Source organism: Pelobates fuscus, chromosome 10 (assembly GCF_036172605.1).
Source record: "Pelobates fuscus isolate aPelFus1 chromosome 10, aPelFus1.pri, whole genome shotgun sequence".
Lineage (NCBI taxonomy): Eukaryota > Metazoa > Chordata > Amphibia > Anura > Pelobatidae > Pelobates > Pelobates fuscus.
Window position 1 is genome coordinate 88,276,033 of NC_086326.1, and position 23,517 is coordinate 88,299,549.

General features: G+C 42.2%; 1 protein-coding gene across 1 annotated transcript in view; it reads right to left on the reverse strand.

Annotated features, from left to right (window-relative positions):
• Window positions 1-23,517, reverse strand: part of MICU1 (mitochondrial calcium uptake 1) — a 242,741-nt gene that overhangs the window by 82,297 nt on the left and 136,927 nt on the right. Inside the window, exon 8 of the mRNA XM_063434676.1 lies at window positions 23,204-23,401. Coding sequence (XP_063290746.1) covers window positions 23,204-23,401 — 198 coding nt within the window. The remainder of the gene's footprint in view (window positions 1-23,203; window positions 23,402-23,517) is intronic.

Below are 23,517 nucleotides of genomic sequence, written 5' to 3' on the forward strand. Positions count from 1 at the left end.
TGCTGATAACACTGTCCCTGATACAGGGGAAGAGTTATGAAATTCTAAAAAAATATTGTATTTCAGTTATAGTTTTATGAATAAAATATGGTTGTTTAATAAAAATCATTTAATCATTATTTTAGGAAGAAAAAAATAACTCAAGAGATGGCTGATGTTTAGTGCTTGGAACAAACAAGAAAATCTACTAACAGGATTACTAAGGATGTACTCATTGCTAGAACTCGTGCTGTCTAATCTTTATCAGCGGATGGACTGACAACAAATGCATCTTTTACTTGATCCTATTAATCTAATTTTTCGGTATAAATTGTGCCATAAAAAAATAAAATGCAATATCTGTATTTCACAAGCATACACTCACTTCTAATGCTATCTTTTTATAGTATGTAATCATCCCTCAGACTTATTCCTATTACCCAGGAGCACCGAGCTCTCTTGGCTCATGTTACTCAATTCACACAATAAAAAGGAAAAAAAAATGCCAATTGTAAAAAAATGTTAAAATGGCACCCAGGGGGATTTAGAAACCCAGCCTGGGCACAGTAACATCATAAAGTATCAAGCAGTTTTTGCAGACACAACCTTAGAGACTCAGATTCCGCTTCTAGATAAAGGATGGTCTACCAGGGATTCAAACATTTATCTATTAGTGTTCCAAGGGCTTACTGAAAAATACACACAACAAAACACAAAGGAACTGGTTGTTTTATTTTCTGTAATATTTATTTATTTTTTTTACATTAAGAAAAAAGCCCAAAACAACTAAATGTACAAATATATTAGATAGCTGTGGGTAATCCATAAAAAAGGCTGAAAATGGGCCTGTTTTTCAAGAATATGGTTTATTTTTGTGCTTTTACATGCAAATAGTATACATACACGCATGCAGGGCCGGCGCGTCCATAAGGCGGCACAGGCGGCCGCCTTAGGGCGCACCGGCTCTGGGGGCGCAAGATTTCGGTGACCGGCAGGAGGGGAGCGCTCCCTCCTGCCAGGTCACCTTCTGGACCCCCGGCGGGCGGCAGCAGTTCTAATGAGAGGCGGCGAGGGAGCTCTAACCTGTCTGCTCTGCTCCCTCGCGCGCTGTGTGCTGATTCTGTGGGAGCCGGAATATGACGTCATATTCCGGCTCCAGGCGTCAGCAGACAGCCCGCGGGGGAGCAGAGCAGACAGGTTAGAGCTCCCTCGCCGCCTCTCATTAGAACTGCTGCCGCTCGCTGCATTGAAGCCCCACTGGACCCCAGGGACACATCCACACCAGCTCTCTCCAGGTAGGGAGGCTGGGTGGATATTTATTATTAATTTGTGTGTGTCTGAAAGTGTATGTGTGAGTGTGTGTGTGTGTGTCTGAAAGTGTATGTGTGAGTGTGTGTTTGTCTGAGTGTGTGTGTATGTGTGAGTGTGTGTTTGTCTGAGTGTGTGTGTATGTGTTTGTGTGTGTGTGTGATCCTATTAATCTAATTATTAATCTAATTTTTCGGTATAAATTGTGCCATAAAAAAATAAAATGCAATATCTGTATTTCACAAGCATACACTCACTTCTAATGCTATCTTTTTATAGTATGTAATCATCCCTCAGACTTATTCCTATTACCCAGGAGCACCGAGCTCTCTTGGCTCATGTTACTCAATTCACACAATAAAAAGGAAAAAAAAAAATGCCAATTGTAAAAAAATGTTAAAATGGCACCCAGGGGGATTTAGAAACCCAGCCTGGGCACAGTAACATCATAAAGTATCAAGCAGTTTTTGCAGACACAACCTTAGAGACTCAGATTCCGCTTCTAGATAAAGGATGGTCTACCAGGGATTCAAACATTTATCTATTAGTGTTCCAAGGGCTTACTGAAAAATACACACAACAAAACACAAAGGAACTGGTTGTTTTATTTTCTGTAATATTTATTTATTTTTTTTACATTAAGAAAAAAGCCCAAAACAACTAAATGTACAAATATATTAGATAGCTGTGGGTAATCCATAAAAAAGGCTGAAAATGGGCCTGTTTTTCAAGAATATGGTTTATTTTTGTGCTTTTACATGCAAATAGTATACATACACGCATGCAGGGCCGGCGCGTCCATAAGGCGGCACAGGCGGCCGCCTTAGGGCGCACCGGCTCTGGGGGCGCAAGATTTCGGTGACCGGCAGGAGGGGAGCGCTCCCTCCTGCCAGGTCACCTTCTGGACCCCCGGCGGGCGGCAGCAGTTCTAATGAGAGGCGGCGAGGGAGCTCTAACCTGTCTGCTCTGCTCCCTCGCGCGCTGTGTGCTGATTCTGTGGGAGCCGGAATATGACGTCATATTCCGGCTCCAGGCGTCAGCAGACAGCCCGCGGGGGAGCAGAGCAGACAGGTTAGAGCTCCCTCGCCGCCTCTCATTAGAACTGCTGCCGCTCGCTGCACTGAAGCCCCACTGGACCCCAGGGACACATCCACACCAGCTCTCTCCAGGTAGGGAGGCTGGGTGGATATTTATTATTAATTTGTGTGTGTCTGAAAGTGTATGTGTGAGTGTGTGTGTGTGTGTCTGAAAGTGTATGTGTGAGTGTGTGTGTGTGTGTCTGAAAGTGTATGTGTGAGTGTGTGTTTGTCTGAGTGTGTGTGTATGTGTGAGTGTGTGTTTGTCTGAGTGTGTGTGTATGTGTTTGTGTGTGTGTGTGATCCTATTAATCTAATTATTAATCTAATTTTTCGGTATAAATTGTGCCATAAAAAAATAAAATGCAATATCTGTATTTCACAAGCATACACTCACTTCTAATGCTATCTTTTTATAGTATGTAATCATCCCTCAGACTTATTCCTATTACCCAGGAGCACCGAGCTCTCTTGGCTCATGTTACTCAATTCACACAATAAAAAGGAAAAAAAAAATGCCAATTGTAAAAAAATGTTAAAATGGCACCCAGGGGGATTTAGAAACCCAGCCTGGGCACAGTAACATCATAAAGTATCAAGCAGTTTTTGCAGACACAACCTTAGAGACTCAGATTCCGCTTCTAGATAAAGGATGGTCTACCAGGGATTCAAACATTTATCTATTAGTGTTCCAAGGGCTTACTGAAAAATACACACAACAAAACACAAAGGAACTGGTTGTTTTATTTTCTGTAATATTTATTTATTTTTTTTACATTAAGAAAAAAGCCCAAAACAACTAAATGTACAAATATATTAGATAGCTGTGGGTAATCCATAAAAAAGGCTGAAAATGGGCCTGTTTTTCAAGAATATGGTTTATTTTTGTGCTTTTACATGCAAATAGTATACATACACGCATCCGCATGCACACATATAGCACATGAATCCATATGTAGCAGTTATGGAACATTGCCTTAAATTGTCATTCTAAGTACCATGAAAATTTGGCATGATTGTGAAGGTAATGGTGCATAAAGCAGCCTGCTCCGACTTTCAGTTCTGAGGCCTGCCTTGGAATTACTGGGATTTGTAAAAACTGCCCTTCAGAACTGTCAGAATTCTCAGTTTCACCTTGGCTCTGTATTTTTTCCAGCTTTTCCATGCACACACCACACATGTTCGTATGCACGGTCGTGACTCTGGGGATCACTGCACGTAGCGTGAACCAAGTTATATGCAAATTGATGGCAGGCGACACTTTTGTGAAAACACATTACTGCAAAGTGCAATATGTACAATAAAGCAAAAAGGAATTTATTGCGCATATACATAATTTTATTGTATACATGACCAGCATAGAATATATTTTACGTTTATTACTAATGCATGAAGAAATCATTGCCATGCATGTAAAAATATTGCCAACTATAAATATACTTTTATTGTTAACAGAAGACAATTAAATAGCAAGACATAAATTTTAAGCAATGGATAAATGAGTTTATCAAACTCTCCCAGGTTGCCTAATATGTCAATGCTGATTGCTTTACAAATCGTGCCTGCATGTAATCCATAAGTATGTAGATAGTGAAAGGAGTTTTGTTGCAACAGCATATTCAATATGAACTAAAAATATGACATCTTTTCAATGCTAGCATAACCCTAAAATGCAGAGCCAGGTAGAGCCAGGACAGAACTGTGTACTAGTCCTTAGAATGGCCAGGGTGGCACAGAGTACAGATAGGCAAAATGTCAAAGTGCCTTAAAATAATTGGTACAAGAATGATGAGTGGTATGCGTGTAGGTACAGGAGTGTTTCTGCACGTCAATATTTATGTATTATGTGTGGCATTAAAATGGTCACTGGAAAGGAGCAAGAAGCTTACGTGCCCAAGTAACCCCGGGATGATCAAGATATCGTGACACATCTAAGGAATGAACCACAGAACATTAGCGTTAATATGACACATGGATGAGGAGTTCTTAACGCCTGTCTCCCGGGAAGTGTAGTTTCAGGTGCTAGGCAGGCATTTTATTTGGTCTTTTATCCCTGCCATGTGCAAGCAGTAGGGCTGCCCTTGGGGAGAACAGGGTCCAAGCTGGAAACGTGTGGTCTACACCTCCGGCGGATGCAGACCTCGGTAATCACTCCCTTGTGGTCTAGTGCTCACGGATGAGTCAAAGTTCTGCCGCCAGGATTCTAAGCATGCTCTCTAACACACTGAGTGACAGACCACAAGAGTTCGATTACTCACGCTCGTAGACCCCACGCTTCCACACCGAATCACCAGGGATTTAAACTGCCAATGGATCACCAGGGACAATTAACACCTTCCCTTCAGCACACACATTACACACAACCAGCAACCATCACATACACACATCAACCACAGCCAGCAAAAATCGCACACACATTATACAGTCAGCAAACAACAGACCACACCTATATTACACACAGTATCACATACACTATGGAAGGAATAAGTGGGAGAGGATATGGGGGAGCAGAGAGTGAGACAATCAGGGTTGTTCACTAAACTGAGTTTTTACAAATTAAATGGAAAAACAGACGCCAAAAGTTATGAATAATGCGGAGTTGGAGACTTGCTCCAAGTCAGCTTTTTTGTCTCAGTTTTTCCATTTGAATTTTATGTGTGAAAACGATGTGTTTAGTGATGTCCAGAGCTCTAGGCAGGTGCCCCAACCTGAAACTATTTTATGTGACAGGATAAGTGAATTGTCATGATGGACAAGCAGATTGTGCTACTGCTTTAGTCCTTTGGACAAGTATATTTAAAATAAATAAATACATAATTTAATATATATATATATATATATATATATATATATATCCATCCCAACATCCAAGATGAGGGGAATTTATTTCTCTAAAAAAGGGGTAGTCAACCTTTTATATCTTTGTTGATGGTAAAATTTCCTTACCGCCCACTAGTGCCACAATAACTAATTTTATAGCGCAAGTGCAATTTAATTATTATTATTTTTTTTTGAGAGGAGGGTTTTTAAAAAATAAAAATAAAATGTACTTAAATGTATCTATTTTTTCATTTTTTTTATGTGTGTCTGTGAGGTGCTGTGTGTGTGTGTGTGTGACGGGTGCAGTGTGTGTGTGAGAAGAGTGCTGTATGTGTGTAAGGGGTGCTGTGTGTGAAGGGTGTAGTGTGTGTGAGGTGGCATTGTGTGTGGGGTACAGTGTGTGTGTGTGTGTGTTTATGTGTGAGGGGTACAGGGTGTGTGAAGGCTGTGGTGTGTGTGAGGAGGGCAGTGTGTGTGGAGTGTAGTGTGTGTGTGTGAAGGCAGTCTGTGTGTGTGTGTGTGTGTGATGGGTGTAGTGTGTGTGTGAAAGGGCAGTCTATGTGGGGGCAGTATAAGTTTGTGTGTGAAGGGTGCATAGGGTCTATGCTGTGTGTAGGTGGGTGAGATGTGAAAATCTATTTTAATGTCTTCACCTCCCTTACTTTTTTCCAGGGAGGGGTGACATAATGCTGCAAGCCCTGGTGGTCTAGTGGTGGCATATTCACTTTAGCGTGCAGCTCCTCTGTCTGCAGGCTGACTCTCCTGTCCCCCTGTGAGCAGAGCACTGTACCGGAGCGTTGCCATGAACACAGAACACAGAGCCTGCCAGGTCCTTCCCTCCCTCTGCTTAGATTTCCTCACCAGCCCGACAGGGCTTACAGTAAGGCTGGCTCTGCATGGGCAGGCCGGCCTTGGTCCACGGTCATCGAGGCCCACTGGGCGTTTTCTGCAGAGCCCACCACCGCCCACCTGAAATCCCAAACCGCCCAGTAGGGACCAGGTTGACTACCCATGCAGTCTAAACCATGATCGTCATTGTAATTTCAGACTTTTTTTTTTTTACTTTGAACCCCATTTTATGGAATATAGGGAAATTTGGAAGCTGAACTACTTGTGGCCGGCATGTGCCATTGCAGTACTAGTTCATAAACACATGATTTATTAAAAATAGCTCTAAATTTGATTCTAGATATGGCATTTCTGTGTGAAGTCTGTTGATATGGCATCTGATTTTTGGTACCCTGAACTCTTGAGCTTGTTGACTGTAGAATATTGCATATCCTATGCACACATTCACATTAGATATGGGTGTCTGTATTGAGTATAGTTAAGAGAAGGTATCAATAAGTCACATAGCTTTATTTGTCTGAGAATTCTGAAACGTGGTTCTGAACCACTAGAAACCATATGAATGTTCTTATTTGATTTAACTACAGAAAGACAGGCTTTGTCACATATATCCTTTATTTAACTGGAGTCTTGGAGGTAGGTTTTACCGTCTCTGATTTTTTTGACAAAATACTATCTCTCCCTTCGTGAGTCCAGCAAATTAACTGGGTGCAGTGTCTCTATTGCCCTTAGTCCTGCAAGGTAAAACATTTTAGTTTTAGAGAAACTGCAATGTTTACATTGCAGCACTAACTCAGACTCTAGTGGCTGTCTACCAGTCAGCCACTAGAGGCAATTCCTGCTTGCTAGGCGACTAACCGATTTTGGAAGCCTTCACTCACTCTGCATGAGGACATCCAGCGTCACAGAAATACTAATAGGAAATAAATTATTTGAATTCCTACGAGGCGGGCCTAATGCACTCGCAGCGCATGCACATTAGGGTCCTCGTCGGTTGACGTTGGAGGGCCGATCCAGCACCGAGGGACATCGGCGCCTGGATCGGGTAAGTAAATAAAGGGTTTTTAGCCCTCTATTGGCAGGAGGCACGAGGGAGCTATAGTGTTAGGAATACAGGTTTGTATTCCTAACACTATCACCCCTTTAATTATTAACTACAGCACATTCCTATCCTTTTTTCCACAAGTCTCACTCTGAGGGTCTCTGGAGGTCTCAGACTCTGACCAAGAATAGTCTTGTTTTCTCTTCTGTAGGCCTTTGACCTATTTCTAGTAAGGATTAATATAAAGTATAGCAGTATAACATGGAAAGATGTAACACTTGCTTATGCTTTGTTTCACTGGACACAATGAAATCAATCAAGATTAACCCAACTGAACGTTTTGTCACACAGCATTATTTGTATCTAACAAGACACACTATGGTAAATCCTTTGTTTTTGTGTGTACCTTTTCAAGGTTAAGAAGCTTGTTTTCACATTCTGCTGCAAGCACAAGCTACAAGCCTATAAATACAGTTTGCTTACACGTAATAAACTGAAGTTGTGATTCAGGAGCACACTGAACAATGTCTGAGTTACTGTTTCCTAAAGAACTCGAGGGTATGACAATCGAGTCTGAATGAGGAATATATTCAGCAGCAAATGGTTAAGTCTCCGCGGGTCAATAATAAAAGGCCCAACATTTGCCATAATCCAGAGCTAAGTCTAGGGTAAGCAGTTCTGGAGATTTCCATGACCTGGCATATTGGATCTACAGGCTGCAGTACTAAAACATCGGAGATGAATTGTTAATGTGTTATCCAATAAATAGGGCAACAGATTAAAAAGGAGAGCCATCAATGGTGTGGACTTGAGAAAGGAAGCCTATCTTGGACCATAGATGAATTATCTTTGTGCAGGTCCACCAGGTATTAAGCTTAGTACCTGCTATGGCAGAATCCCTTTTCTCAGTAATCTACAAAAATGTAATATGTCTTTCTGTCCTTTTGTTTTCTACCAGCACTCTAGGAATCCCCTGCTTTAGCAGTTCAGGCAAAAGCAATTTGGTTTTATATATTTGCAGCTAGTTTTTTTCCAGTAAAAAAAAAAAGTCATTAAGACTGGAATATTCTGCTTGATTTACTCAAAAGCAAAATGTGAGCAAACAAGATGCAAGTTTTTACCTCAGGTGGAAGAATGAACTTGTACAAGGTGTGCAAATGTCATTAAGAGATGATAACACACAAGATGGATTCTCAGCAGTTATGAATCCAAATGTCCTATTTGCATTCTTGAAGGAATTATTAGTCTTGCAACACAAGCAGAATACATATAATATTCATTCTAACACTATGCCAAGTCCCACTTTTTCTCAAATGTAAAAAATAAACACAATAACCAATATACAAACATAAAGAATATAATAAGATGACCTTTTTGAGCAACACAGACAAGAAGCACCTCTAGTGGCTGTCTGCTACATTAAAAAGTCTGCAGGGACAAGCTATAGACACCAGTTCAACTACATTAAGCTGTAGTTGTTCTGGTGACTATAGTGTCCCTTTAATGTTATCCCTAACTTCTTGTTTCAAAATGCATGACTGCATTCATTTGTACTGAATCTTATCTGCCACTTGCCTGTCCAGTCCTCTATTGAGAAGTTGGTGACAAATATATTACTAAAGTATTGGTCCGTACGAGCGGCAGCAGACTGCAGCACAACGATGATAGAAAGGAAACAATTCTAGCCTCTAACAGTTTTCTTCTTAATGAGCAATTAGAGAGGTTATGTATAATGAGGATTTGAAAGTGCATGTAAGGGCAACAAACTGTTCTACAGCTATTTTATAATCCAAACCAAAGAAACACATCGTTATAAATGCAGAATTTCTTTTAGCTTATATTGACCATAAAAGAGTAAACAAAAGAAACATTTAATTCCTAAAATGAGGAGAATTAACAAACACAAGGTTTTTCACTAAAGTGAAAGTTGAACAACTTTTTTTTTTTTTTTTTAAATCAGCAATTTTGGCCCTAACGGAACACTACAGTAAATGGCATTTGTGCATTCCTAATGCTAAAGTCTTGGTGACCGGCCAGGATGGTTAAAATGTAACTAGATCAAGTTAAAGGATCACTATAGTGTCAGGAAAACAAACTTGCTTTCCTGACACTATATAACCCTTAGGTTCCCCCCCACCCTCAGGGCCCCCCTCTCGCTGGACTGAAGGGGTTAAAACCCCTTCAGCTACTTACTTTAATACAGCGCCGGGCTCCCTCTGCGCTGGTGACCTCTCCTCCCACTCCGACGTCAGCTCCGGAGTGGAGCGGAATGCGCATGCCCGGCCAGAGCCGCGCACGCATTTAAAACGCCCATAGGAAAGCATTTCTCAATGCTTTCCTATGGATGTTCTGCACGCTGAATGCGTTTTTTCGCATTCAGCGTCGCAGAAGCGCCTCTGGCAGCTGTCAGGAAGACAGCCACTAGAGGCTGGATTAACCCTTCAATGTTTCTCTGAAACTTTCTCTGTTTACATTTGAAGGGTTAAAACCTGGGGGACCTGGCACCCAGACCACTTCATTGAGCTGAAGAGGTCTGGGTGACTATAGTGGTCCTTTAATTTACTTTGAATCCCACACCACACTGCTCTGCTTGCGGTTGATCCTGCCGCCTTGGAGGATATCGAGATTGACAATCTCAGCGAATCCAATTCTTTCCTATAGGAAAGCATTGGGAAGCTAGCGCGCAAGCATGACAAAACACCACGCAGCGCCAATCAGATGGTCTCTCTGTACACCAAATACATTTTCTGAAGACTATGGTTCTGGGGTTCACTAGGGGCACACTAATTAACATCACAAATAAACCACAAGTTGAAACAATTATTGCTACTGATAGTTTTGGTTGGATGTAGAGGTACCAGGCTCTCAAATAACTTTAAAATACCAAGTAAAATGGCCACCAATTCCAGACTATGGGCCTGCAGCTCTTTCCTTTACTGTCTTTGGGTTGGAAGAGAACATGTAAACATGGTGTGTTAAAGACAAGTCCCTTAGAACATATATTAAGAGCTAGGGTATGCCCAGTATACATAATACCATTACATAAAATATCATGACCTCTCAAAGATTCCTCTGGAGGCATGGATTTGCTCTATTTTTGGGAAAAGCGGTTTCTAATGATGATGTTCTCTATTTTTAAGGGATGCAGACATTTTTTTTTATTTAAAGGAACACTATAGTCACCTAAATTACTTTAGCTAAATAAAGCAGTTTTAGTGTATAGATCATTCCCCTGCAATTTCACTGCTCAATTCACTGTCATTTAGGAGTTAAATCACTTTGTTTCTGTTCATGCAGCCCTAGCCACACCTCCACTGGCTATGATTGACAGAGCCTGCATGAAAAAAAAAAACTGGTTTCACTTTCAAACAGATGTAATTTACCTTAAATAATTGTATCTCAATCTCTAAATTTAACTTTAACCCCTTAAGGACACATGACATGTGTGACATGTCATGATTCCCTTTTATTCCAGAAGTTTGGTCCTTAAGGGGTTAAGCACATACAGGAGGCTTTTGCAGGGTCTAGCAAACTTTACATAGCAGGGGATAAGAAAATCTTAATTAAACAAGAACTTGCAATAACGAAAGCCTAAATAGGGCTCTCTTTACAGGAAGTGTTTATGGAGGGCTGTGCAAGTCACATGCAGGGAGGTGTGACTAGGGTTCATAAACAAAGGGATTTAACTCCTAAATGGCAGAGGATTGAGCAGTGAGGCTGCAGGGGCATGTTCTATACACCAAAACTGCTTCATTAAGCTGAAGTTGTTCAGGTGACTATAGTGTCCCTTTAAGGGACACTATAGTCACCTGAACAACTTCAGCTTAATGAGGTTGTTCAGGTGAGAATTATAGCTCCCTGCAGCCTTTCTCATGTAAACACTGTATTTTCTGAGAAAATATGGTGTTTACATTGAAAGCTAGGAACTTGCAGTCACTCAGAGTGAACCAGAGGGACTTTGGAGTTGATAGAGGCATAATATGCCTCCATCCACTCAGATCTGCTGTGCACAGCATCCTGTGATTCAGTATCTCCTCCCTCTGCATGCAGACACTGAACTTTCCTCATAGAGATTCATTGATTCAATTCATCTCTATGATGAGATGCTGATTGGCCAGGGCTGTGTTTGAATCATGCTGGCTCTGCCCCTGATCTGCCTCTTTGTCAGTCTCAGCCAATCCTATGGGGAAGCACTGTGATTGGATCAGGCTACCACTTATGATGAGGTCAGCAGACTTCTTGGTTTCTTCTAGGCAAACAGCGTGCTGTATTCAAGCTTCTGGCTTGAATACAGTAAGATTTTTACTATATTTATGGAGGCATGAGGGTCCCAGGGGGGCTAGATGGCCGTGTATACAGATATATATATATACACAGATATGTTTATATATATATATATATGATGCATCCCAGATTCCCAAATCAAACAACCGATTCTGTTACTTCCTGCTTGTTTAAATCAGTAGAGCTAAACTAAAAGAGGCTGCACTGGGAAGTCTGTAATAGGACAGCAACAGAAAGTCTGCTCTGGGTTAGAGAAGGCGACTTGCAAAAGCATCAGACAAGAGATCTGCAGCTTTTGTAACCATAATGTAACCAAATTTAAGATATACACCCAAATAAAATAAAAAATGCATAATTAAAAGCAAGCATGTTTTAATTAGAGGTATAGCTACAAAACAAAGATCTGTATTTGTTTTGTACTGAAATGGTACAATGTTATGCTATATACTCTGTAATTACAGATAGAAGCAGTGCTCAGTAATTCTTATTAGGACGTTACAGTTTCTATCACATCCTGAAAGCAGGTAAATCTCCTTTCTCACTAAGCGAACCCCAAAACCTAGGTCAACCCTAGTCCTAGTCCTAACCCGTAATCTCTCTGCACACTTCTAGTCAATGCTAATATAAACTTTTTGTAATCGGTAATGTGCTTTACTGCAGTGCCAGTTCAGATTCTAAACATTTAAACCTCTCCTCTTTGATGCCAACATTTAATTGTGTTTTTCCAGATTACACTTCTTTGTATGCACCGTAACAAAGCGTATCATTGGATGCAGCAATTCAAAAACTGTGTCCTTTGGGAAGAGATATTAACACCATAACATCTTTATTTCCAGGTGTCCTTGCGGGGTATAACTAGAAGACTTTTTCCATGAGTGTAAAACCTGCATTATAAAGGAGTTATGTTTTGCAAACATGCGTGTCTGGCTTGCTGTCCCGTCACCGAGCAAATGAGGTGGGTATGAGTTGTGCAAATAGAAATATTAAACTAGCATTGGGTAAAGGGGAAGCAATGGATGCGGCTACTGAAATATCCAATTACTGATATTAGGTAATCAGAGTTTCATTCTGGAGATAGGAAGAATAAAATAGGCAGGTGTGGGAGAGATGTTATAGAACGTTAATGTCAATTCCAAATATTTGTGTCCTCTATGAATTCAGATTCTCCAAAGATTTAGGTATTCATGTATGACATTCATACATATTCAAAAGGTATGTCTCAATAACTCATTAGCTCTGCCTGTAATACTGTTAAGGAAAAAATGCCACATGGGACAATAAAATCAATTTGCTTTTAACAGCAATAAAAAAACAATGTGACACGGCCGTGGAACAGAACAATCCCAGGTCTTGTGCATCTTCATCACTGTAAAGTTATTTAATGATTATTAATAAAAGCAAACTAATCTCAGTCCTTGGATTGATTTTTTACACAGTGCATATTAAAAGCTGCCGTGTTTACACTGACCGTTTTGTTGAAAGTTAGGGGGACACATTGGTGGCAAGGTTCCAAGTTGCCCTGTTTGTGTGGGACACCAGGCAGAGTTTGTACAGGTTGACCAGCAATAAATGGAATTCATAAATCGATTAATCACTGCAATTATCTGCTGTATGGTCCCCATAAAGATTCATTGACTCAATGCATCTCTATGGGAAGATACTAATTGCAACAGCTCAGCGATTGCTACCTATTTGCACTACCCCTTAATGCATCCTCATGGGGAAGCACTGGATTTACTGAGATCATCAGTAACCATCTCAGCCAAGGGAGGAAGGGCAGCAGTCTCAGCAAGACCGACACAATGGAGGACTAAAGAGAAGTTATAAAGCTTTCATTTTTAGTTCTGAAGCAATCTTCCCTTTGGCAGAAGGTTTTGAGTGTACTCTGAGCACAGGTTTTGAGGTGCAGGACTTCTAATGACGACCTTGTGTCGTGTTCCATGGGAATTATTTCCAGGTGTCCCCAGATGTGGGAACCAGAAAGCAAAACTGACGGCGAGACAGGACCTAAAATTCAGGACTAATGGAATATATATTTCTTGAGGTTTTAACCAAGGTTTGGAAACTCGCCACTACCATGACTGCATCATAACAGCAGTGAATGCATGGGGAACAGAATTTGTACATTCACGTCAATGAAATGTTTCCAATATTATAATAGGTTAGTTATTACACAGTTAGATAGCACATGCAGCAGTTTTGCCAGGTAGAATAAAAACAGAATATCTCCATAAGATATGGACGACACTGTATAATGAACAATTTACTATCTATTCCTCAGAGACATGTAGCCTCGATCAATAACCAATCAATTCTTTATATAATGGGAATGAAGTACGGTAAGCAATTTACACTTCAATTTAACATTGTTGAATAAGCTTTTCGAATGATTTCATATTTTTGGATAAATATTTAAAATCATTTAGGACTATGAAAAATATTTAAATGTTATATGTTGATATATATATATATATATATATATATATATATATATATATATATATATATATATATATATATATATATATATATATATATATATATATATATATATATATATATATATATATATATATATATATATATATATACAGGGGCGGGCTGGGAAGGGGGGCAGGGAGGCAATTGCCCCCCAGGCCGCTCTAAACCCAGGGCCGTCTGCATCCAGCAAAAATTTGAAAAATCTGAATCCCCTGCCTCTGGCTGAGGACTCAAATTTTTCAACTTATCTCTCTCCCTGCAGTCAGTGAGGTCGGCTGGCCTCTCCTGATGATGTCCGGAGTAGGGGGCATGACTTTCACTGCTCTTCTCCCAGGACCACTGGGGAGTCTGGGAGAAGAGCAAAGGAAGTCACACCCCCTCCTCCTGGGGAGTCTGGGAGAAGAGCAAAGGAAGTCACGCCCCATCATCAGGAGAGGCCGGCCGACTCCACTGACTGCTGGCTGCTGTATGCTGGTTGCTGCTCCTGCTCCTGCCCACCCCTCCCTGGCCTATGGTAAGACTCAGGGAGCGGGGAAATACACGTTAGCCTGTTTTTTATTCCCCTCCTCAGCCCCTGTCCCCCCTCATCAGCCCTGTCCCCTCAGTCATTCCCTGTCATCCTTCCTCAGCCCTGTCCCCTTAGTCAGGCTCTGTCCCCTCCTCAGCTCCTGTCCCCTACCTCAGCCCCTGTCACCCTTCCTCAGTCCTGTCCCCTTAGTAAGCCCCTGCCCCCCTCCTCAGCCCTGTCCCCTTAGTCAGCCCCTGTCCCTTTAGTCAGCCCCTGTCCCCTACCTTAGCCCATGTCCCCTTAGTCAGCCCCTGTCCCCTTAGTCAGCACCTGTCCTCCCTCCTGTCCCCTGTCCCCTCCTCAGCCTCTGTCCCATTACCTTTCTTCAGCCCTGTCCCCTTCCTCAGCCCCCGCCCCCTTCCTCAACCCCTGCCCCCTTCCTCAGCAACTGTCCTCTTTTGCCCCTCCCCTGTCCCTTTCCTCAGCCCCTATACCCTTATTTAGCCCCTATCCCCTTCTTCAGCCACTATGCCCCTTCCGCAGCCCCTGCCCCCCTCTCAGCCCCTAGCCCACCCTTTCCCTGCTCCTTTCCCCCTCTCAGCTCCTGTCCCCTTCCTCAGCCCCATGCCCCCCACTACAGCCCCATAACTACAGCTCCTCTCCCCCAATTGCAACCCATATCACCCACACCACAGCCCCTTTCCCAAATTGTAGCCTTCAACCTACTTCAGCCTCTATCCCCCCCCCCAACATTTCCTAAACCCCCAATTACAGTGTATACCCTCCACTACAGCCCCTGTCCCCTCACTACAGCCCTGTCTCTTTACTCAGCCCCTGTCTACTAGTTTTAAAAGTGTAAAGTTTGGGTGTATGTGTGTGTATGAGTATGTCTGTGTGTGTCAGTATGTCTGTGTGTGTGCGCGCCAGTATGTCTGTGTGTGTGTGCCCCAGTATGTCTGTCTTAGTCAGTATGCCTGTAACAGTGTGTCTTTCTGTGTGTGGTCTGTGTGCCTGTCAGTGAGTGTGTGTTTTTAGTGTGTGCCAAATCAGCAAGTGTGTGTGTGCCTGTCATTGAGTGTCTGTTTAGGTGACTGGTGTTTTTACTCTCCTCTTGGTGCAATGGGCCACTTGACTGGATTTGCCCCCCAGGCCTAACGCTGCCAGCCCTCCCCTGTATATATATATATATATATATATATATATATATATATATATATATATATATATATATTTTTTTTTTTTAATTCTTTATTTTTCGTGTGCTTAAAGTAACAAACAGGCATGCAATGCCACGACAGCAGTTGCAAGCGGTAACAAAACAGTACATAGCGTGGCATGTAAAACAGCACATTTTTATATTATAGTGTGAAAACTTGCTTTAAATCAATAGTATTTAGTTAGAGGGTAACTATGCTAAGAGTAAGGTAAGTATGCTAGCAATCTTAATCACTTATGATAATGAGCTTTCAACATTATTAGTAAATTTCTATGAAACACAGGTTAAGAACCTTTTGGCATGAAAGTATCAGTAGTGCTAGCAGGTTTGCTGATCTGGCAGTTGGCGATTTGGCATGAGTAGAAATAGTATGCTACAGCGCTGTAGGGGAAGACCTAAGGTGGAATGAGAGTATCTATGTTCTCAGGTGCCAGCGCAGCTCTTGGGGTGCCACAGCTAGGCTTGTTACAGCAGGCAGTTGGTGGGCATAGCTAAGGGGTAAGGAATTTACCGCTAAGAGGGAGGGCCCCCATCTTGGAGTCTTCAGGAAGGTGTACCCTTATCATTAGCTAGGAGAGGTGGTCAAAACAGATTAAAGTTAAGCATAACTCAGGAGCATAGGGGTATAAAAGCATCACTAGATGTCATTAGAAACATTAAATTTGCCATAACTACAGTCAGAGTCGATATGAGGCAAGGGGTGGGTGACTCTTCTATGGCTTCCAGGGTGCCAGTCAGCCCACGCCTGCGGGAGGCATACCACAGTCCCGTTCCGGTGCCTTTGTGGCGGCGGGATTCCCCTGCGTCATCTGGTAAGTTTGCAGCAGGTTCTGGGCTTCGAGCCTTTGAGGATATTCCGCTTACGGTGTCCCAGTTCTGGGTTGTCGTAGATTTCCGTTGCTGACTAGGAGCAATGTGGGTGGCTGTATACCTCGGCTCCTCTTGGTTGTCAGGCTGGTGGTGGTGCTGGGATCCGAGGCTTTCGGTAGGTTCCTGGTTTGTTGTCGGTGCCTGTTTGCTTGCGGCTCTTACTGGTTGATGGGGGTTTAAGTGGTCCGTTCGAGGGGGGGCTGTAGTGTTGTTGCTTGGGCTCCACAAGTCAGAGTTGGGTGTTTGATGCCCCTTTGTCTGTTCTGTTTAGCTGCCCGGCCCTCTGGACGGTCAGATATCTGGGTAGCCGGCGCTGCTTCCCGCTCGTACTTGTGCAGGTGAGTGTGTGGCTTGGTTCCAAGCTCAGCCTCTGGGTCTGTCGGGAACAGAAGGCCCTCTAGCTTCTCCCAGAAAATCTGGTAGGTCCTGTTCAGCCGATGCTCGACCTCTGGAAGCTCGCTTTGAGAGCTAGGGAAGCATGCCCCCTCCGCCATTTTGAGTGCCTTGTCATCGCTTGTGGCAGTCCCCTGTGTCACCGCGACATTCTTGCCGGGCTGTCTCAGGGTCTCCCAAGGGTGGACCGGGATAACCCCCACCGGTCCATAAGGGAGGGAACGGGGGTCTGGTCTCCGCCTGTCGGCCGCCAGTGCCAGCAGGGGAGCGGCCGTCTCCCTCACGCCGGCCACATGTGTAGGCCTCACAGGAAGGGCCGGAGTAGTAAGCCGGGGTCGTCGCTTAAGTGGCATCGTTGTGTGCCCCTGGGCTTCACCTGTCTTCTGGGGTCCTTTTTAAACCGATCAGATCCCGTCTTGGCTTTCTAAATCGGTTTATTTAGTGCCGCAGAGCAGGAGCCATACGAGTTTGCATCCTCTGCTCTCAGCGGTCAGGCCCCGCCCCCGATATATATTTTTTAAAGATATCTTTTGATATTTTATTATCAAACAATGTTGAACAATTTATACAGCAATATCAAATCATTTGGAAACCTTATCTAACAATATTAAAGGATCACTATAGGGTCAGTAACACAAACATGTATTCCTGACCCTATAGTGTTAAAAGCACCATCTAGCCCCCACCCTCGCCCCTGGGCCCCTCATGCCTTCATAAATATAGCAAAATCTTACTGTATTCAAGCCTGAAGCTGTAACTCTGCATGCTGTTTGCCGCAGAAAAACAATATGTCTGCTGACATCATCAGAAGTGGTAGCATGATCCAATCACAATGCTTCCCCATAGCATTGGCTGAGATGGACAACGATACAGATCGGGGCAGAACCAGCACAATTCCAACACAGCCCTGGCCAATCAGCATCTCCTCATAGAGATGAATTGAATCAATGAATCTCTATGAGAAAAGTTCAGTGTCTGCATGCAGAGGGAGGAGATACTGAATGTTTGCATGCATTTTAGGCAGCCATGACCCAGGAAGGATCTCTAACAGCTATCTGAGGAGTGGCCAGTGCAGTTATCACTAGGCTGTAATGTAAACACTGCAGAAAAGCAAAAAGCCTGAAGGTAATGATTCTACTCACCAGAACAAATTCAACAAGCTGTAGTTGTTCTGGTGACTATAGTGTCCCTTTAACACACTTGTCAATGTGGTGCCCTATACCAGGGGTAGGCAACCTTTTAGCAGCACTGTGCCGATATAGGAGTGTGATGTCCCGTAGCGTGCCGGTCCTATTTTTTTAAATTGAAGTGTGTATGCTGCCGTATTCTGCTTGTGTTACTTTTACTGTGATTGCTTTGTATTGTTGTATTTGTGCGTATAGGAGCTATTATATTGTATATGTTCATTAGTACTTTATGGTATCGTTTATGATACCTATGAATGTGGGCTGTGTATGAGGGCTGCTTGTGAAATTGGTTGTGAATGGATATGTCACATTGTGTGTTTGGTAGTGTATTGTATGTGAGAGGCTGCATGTGGGGTTGTGTACATGTATGTGGATTGTTAGTGGGTTACGTTTGTGCAGATTGTGTGTATGTTTGTGGGCTGTTCGTATTATTTGTATGAGGGGAGGGTTATTGTGCATTTCTGTGTATATCTAGCAGTGTGGGTGGCTTCCCTGGGTTCCAGTGGGGACCAGGCTGGCTAGGTACAGGTCAATGACAGGAGCTACAAACAACACAAAAACTTCGGGATACGGCTGAGAATGATTCTAAAAGGAACATAGAAAAATATACAAAATAGTGAAGTACAATTAACACATCTTATGCGCTATATATGAATGCACTCACAGAATTATGTAGAATATATCGCTCATAGGGTGCCTCCCCCGATAGATATGGGGGGCTGGTGGACAGGAGCTGCAACAGCAGCTGCAGGCTGCTCTACTACAGATCCGAGATCACTTCCTCTACGTGTTGCAATACATAAATTGAGGATTGTCCTTCACCACCTTTTCGTATTAGCAGATATCTGAAGTTTTACTGGGACTCCTAAAAGGCCAGAGCCTGTTTGGCTCTAGCAGCTTTGAGTGCCGTGCAGAGACACATTGAGTGCCGTGCATGGCACTAGTGCCGTAGGTTGCCTACCCCTGCCCTATACTGTGTATGTTTCTTGATTATACAGAACTTGCTTTGTGGGCTATTCCCATTCTGCCAAACCTTTATAGTTGGCCTACAAAGTCATGCAGGTAGCATTATACGGTCACCTGCCATGGACTGTGCCATGTTGAAAGACTGGGCTCTACAGTAATGAATATTAAACTGTCATTGCAACTCACAGGCCTCACCTCACACATTTCCAGAACCAACAATACCCCAGCTCTGCATTTAACATCCTGCAGCAAATCCCAAACCTCACAGGCCTCACCTCACACATTTCCAGAACCAACAATACCCCAGCTCTGCATTTAACATCCTGCAGCAAATCCCACAACTCACAGGCACTGGCGGAAGCTTGGAAGATACTTCACCTCATTTATTCTTGCATTGCTACCATATTATCATGTGTTACTATAGAATTGTTACCATTTTTACCTGTAGTTTACCACTGTAATTTTCTGTGCATGCAGGTTTTGTTACTAATATTTTAGGTGATAGAATTTGGTTGCTAAACTTTTCATTTGTATACAACACATGGCTACTCTCCCCTTCTCCCCCTCTTTCCTATGCTCCTCTTGGATGTAAATACCTTCATATAACTATTCCATCTCCATCTCTGTTCTTCAGGCCTCACCTCACACATTTCCAGATCCAACAATACTCTAGCTCTGCATTTTTCCTCAGCACTACCCACTCACCCCGGTTCCCCCTAAATATATAGAATGCTCCTCCAGCTGTTTGAGATTCTCACTCAATTACCTCTTCATTTTCTTTACAATTTACTAATAGCGGCAACTCTCTGTGAACTACTTCTAGCCATCCCTTTCACATTTCCCCTGCTACCTCTTGTCTCAATCCCCACTGTCCTTTACATTGTAAGCTCATGGGCAATCTAACTAAGCACTTTGTATAAAAGAGCTTCAATGGCTAGATATCAGCTTACGGGCAGGGCCCTCTCTACCTTTTGTATTTGTCTGTGTATATTGTACGTCCTCCACTAATTGTACAGCGCTGCAGATTTTGTTGGCGCTTTATAAAGCCAGAAGTAAATAAACAAATTGCTTGTCTTGGGAAATTCCATGGTTATGCCCTTGACTTAAAACAGCGGTCAGCCATGAATGTGGCTTAAAAGGCAAAAGAGAATACTGCCATAAAAATGAAGGCTGCATGGAGGTTCTAGGTACAATGACCAAGAAGGCATTTAGGGTTTGACATTTGTGAGATGTTTGTGTGTGCCTCTGCTAACTGAAGAGGCACACTTACCCTGTCAATGCTCGGAACAAGCTATTTAGCTAAGAGTGACACATGGTAAAATATGACATGTAACTTACAAAGCACAACTGGAAGTTTACCGTTCAGACTCCACTGAGAAAATACATTTTGCTTGTCTTGAGCAAAGGTTATTTTTAACTTTTGGTGACACTTTGAACATCTCGGCGACAAGCAGTGAGCAATTCATTGCAGTGCATATAAAATACATTCAAAAGGCTACAAAAATACAAACCAAACAAAACAATTCCCAAAACTTGTAATCACAGTTTTCTTGCAATAAAGTGGTTTAAAAACAAAACAAAACACAAGTACAATGGATTACTGAGGAGCACGTTGTGAGAAATTAAATACATAATAAAAAGAAACAAATACACACACGTGGAGATGATTTTTATGAAAAGGAAAATGTAATAGTTTTATGAAAATTAGAGAGTACATTTATAAGGCAATAAACATACTGAACAGACGAATTTATGAATTTTTTTTTTTTTTTATTAAAAACCAAGTAACTCTTTTCATATGTGCCATTTACTTTACAAGCAGTTGGAACTACAGTAAGACCCTGCAGCTCGGATGTAACTGTTCATTACTGTGTTCTTTATCTTTGATAATCGGTGGGCATCATTGATGCCTCTGCCTCATCCTATGCATAGTGACCATTTACTTTACAGAGTGAAATGTTAACACTAGAAGTGACAAGTATGACACAAAACACTTGTATCAATGGCTTTCCAGATATGGTCTCTTTGTGCCAGGCTCGAGATAAATCGTATCCTTTGATACACATTCGTTCAACTGGCTGCAAAAGGCATACACCGAGGAGCCATCTGCTCATATTAGAACAAAAACGCCTTACAGTAATCATATCCAAAAGATTAGCAGTCCTACATTGTCCAAACTGAAAAAGGAAACAGATGTCTGAATGTCCACCTGGCTTTTATAAGAAGTATAGTCTTAAATTAGAGGGGCAAAGGCTTCAAAATAATATCAGGAAGTATTACTTTACTGAGATGCTAGTGGATGCATGAAATAGCAGCTGAAGTGGTAGAGGTTAACACAGTGAGGGAGTTTAAGCATGCGTGGGATAGGCATAAGGCTATCCTAGATATAAGATAAGGCCAGGAACTAATAAAAGTATTTAGAAAATTAGGCAGACTAAATGGGCCGAATGGTTTTTATCTGCCGTCACATTCTATGTTTCTATAAAAAAATACATCGTACAACACATATAAAAGTCCAAAGTCTGTTAGAAGTCTCAAACATCTTTCTACCGATGGTATTTAGGTAAACACAGTTACCCTGACATGTCGGATGTCTGCTGGAGATGCCAAGCAGCCCGAGGAACCATGATACATATCTGGTGGCACTGCCCGAAGCTCACTCGATACTGGCTGCGAGTGTCTGATCTGGCAACCCAATGCACAAACATACGACTACCCCAACTACCGGAAACGTTCCTACTGCTTTTACTCCCGAATATCCCACAAAAAAGCCATAGGTACCTACTGTACCACATCATTATTGCAGCCCTCGCAGTCATCAGCAGGCAGTGTAAACAGACATTTAGCCCCCATATCGAACAATGTAGATTGAAACTACTAAACACTATGAGACTATGGCGCGTAAATCAAGACCGACGGCCACCTACTGGCCCACAGCATGGGAATGCTGGGACAACATGAACCTGAACAGAAACAAACATAACACACGGAAACCAAAACCTCCTTGACTGGAGACATAACTGTACATGAAATGAGGACACCTTTACAACACCTCCCAACATACACTGCACCCGCACCCCCCACCTCTTGGCTGCCCCCCCCCCTTCCATCACCACCTTCCTTGACCTAACCGCCCACACCCCGCAATAAACCGAACAGCAGGAGCAGTACACTGTCTCAATGTCACTTCGAGACACACACCCCTACACCCGACATTCAGAAAAATAGAAAGAATGCGGGCACCGGGTAGTGCATGATCGTAGGTCACGCTTTTAAACAACCGTTAATGTATGTAAAATGTGAATTACCAACAAATTGTATGCATCGAAATGTTACTGACCTGAAACTTGTACGTATTGATCTTCAATGCTACCTCCCCTTCCCCCCCTTTTTTCTTCTGTACCCCCCCACCCCCACGACTGAAGTTGAAGAAAAAAAAAAAAATTTGTCAAATTCAAAAAAAAAAAAAAGTCTCAAACATCTTTGCGTGTTTTACATGTTAGCAAAAAAAAATTATCTACTGAATGTGCTTCAAAATTACTTCTACTATATAATCCAAACAGGATTGAAATTCCATGCGGAGTCAGGTGATGTTCTAGTAATGAAACTCCAACTCCAAAGAATCTTGTTACTATGCTTTCACCGTCTGGCTCCAGCGTGTCTGAAATGGCAATACAATGCACTGTTCTGCACCTAGCCTCTTGTCTTGACCACAGCTAAGTCATGGCTTCTTAAAATATACTCTACGTCTATGCCAAAGAATTATTACAGTTTTATTCTGCTTTTGTAAGTGCTCAAAGTATTAAAAAAAACAAAAAAAAACTCTAACACAGATGATAACCAGTGGAGATTTGTTAGTTTATTTTTTTTTTTTAAAGTCACACTTACCCATGTTCCACAAAAACAACTGTGCAGTATTCATCAAACTATGTAGTTACACATTCAACGAATGCGCTGCAGCAAGACCTCTGCACAGTCCCCCAAAAATCCATGTAAAAAAATGGCATAATGTTCCACCATAATAATCAATGATGATGAGATTTTTATCTTAATATGAAAACATTTTAGTTTATCAAGACTTGCCTTACTTTTCATGTAAACGCTCATTTTATAAAACAAGACTGGTGGTGTACGCCATTTTTTGAAATCCATAAAATGCAGAGGCTTGAGCACAACAGGGTAACTGCATTAAGAATAATAACATTTCAGTGGAAACGGACTGACCTCTAGCTTTAGAACATCATGCTGAAGCTTTCTCTGAAACTCTAGAAAGTTCTTGATCGTTAGTTTCCCCTTCAGATCAGCACCAAAGAAATAGGTGGTGAGAGCAGAACTGAAGCCAGTCTTTAGAGTATTTCCAGTGGTGGAACGATCTCTGTGACGCATTCCCATACTAGTTTGAGACCGGATGATGCTCTGAACCTAAAAAATACAAATGCAGATATACATATCAAATGAGAGACAGCATAATTGACTATGTACGCCGTTTGTTTTGCTTGCTATATATACTTTCAAACTCGCTCTCTGATGCTGCACGT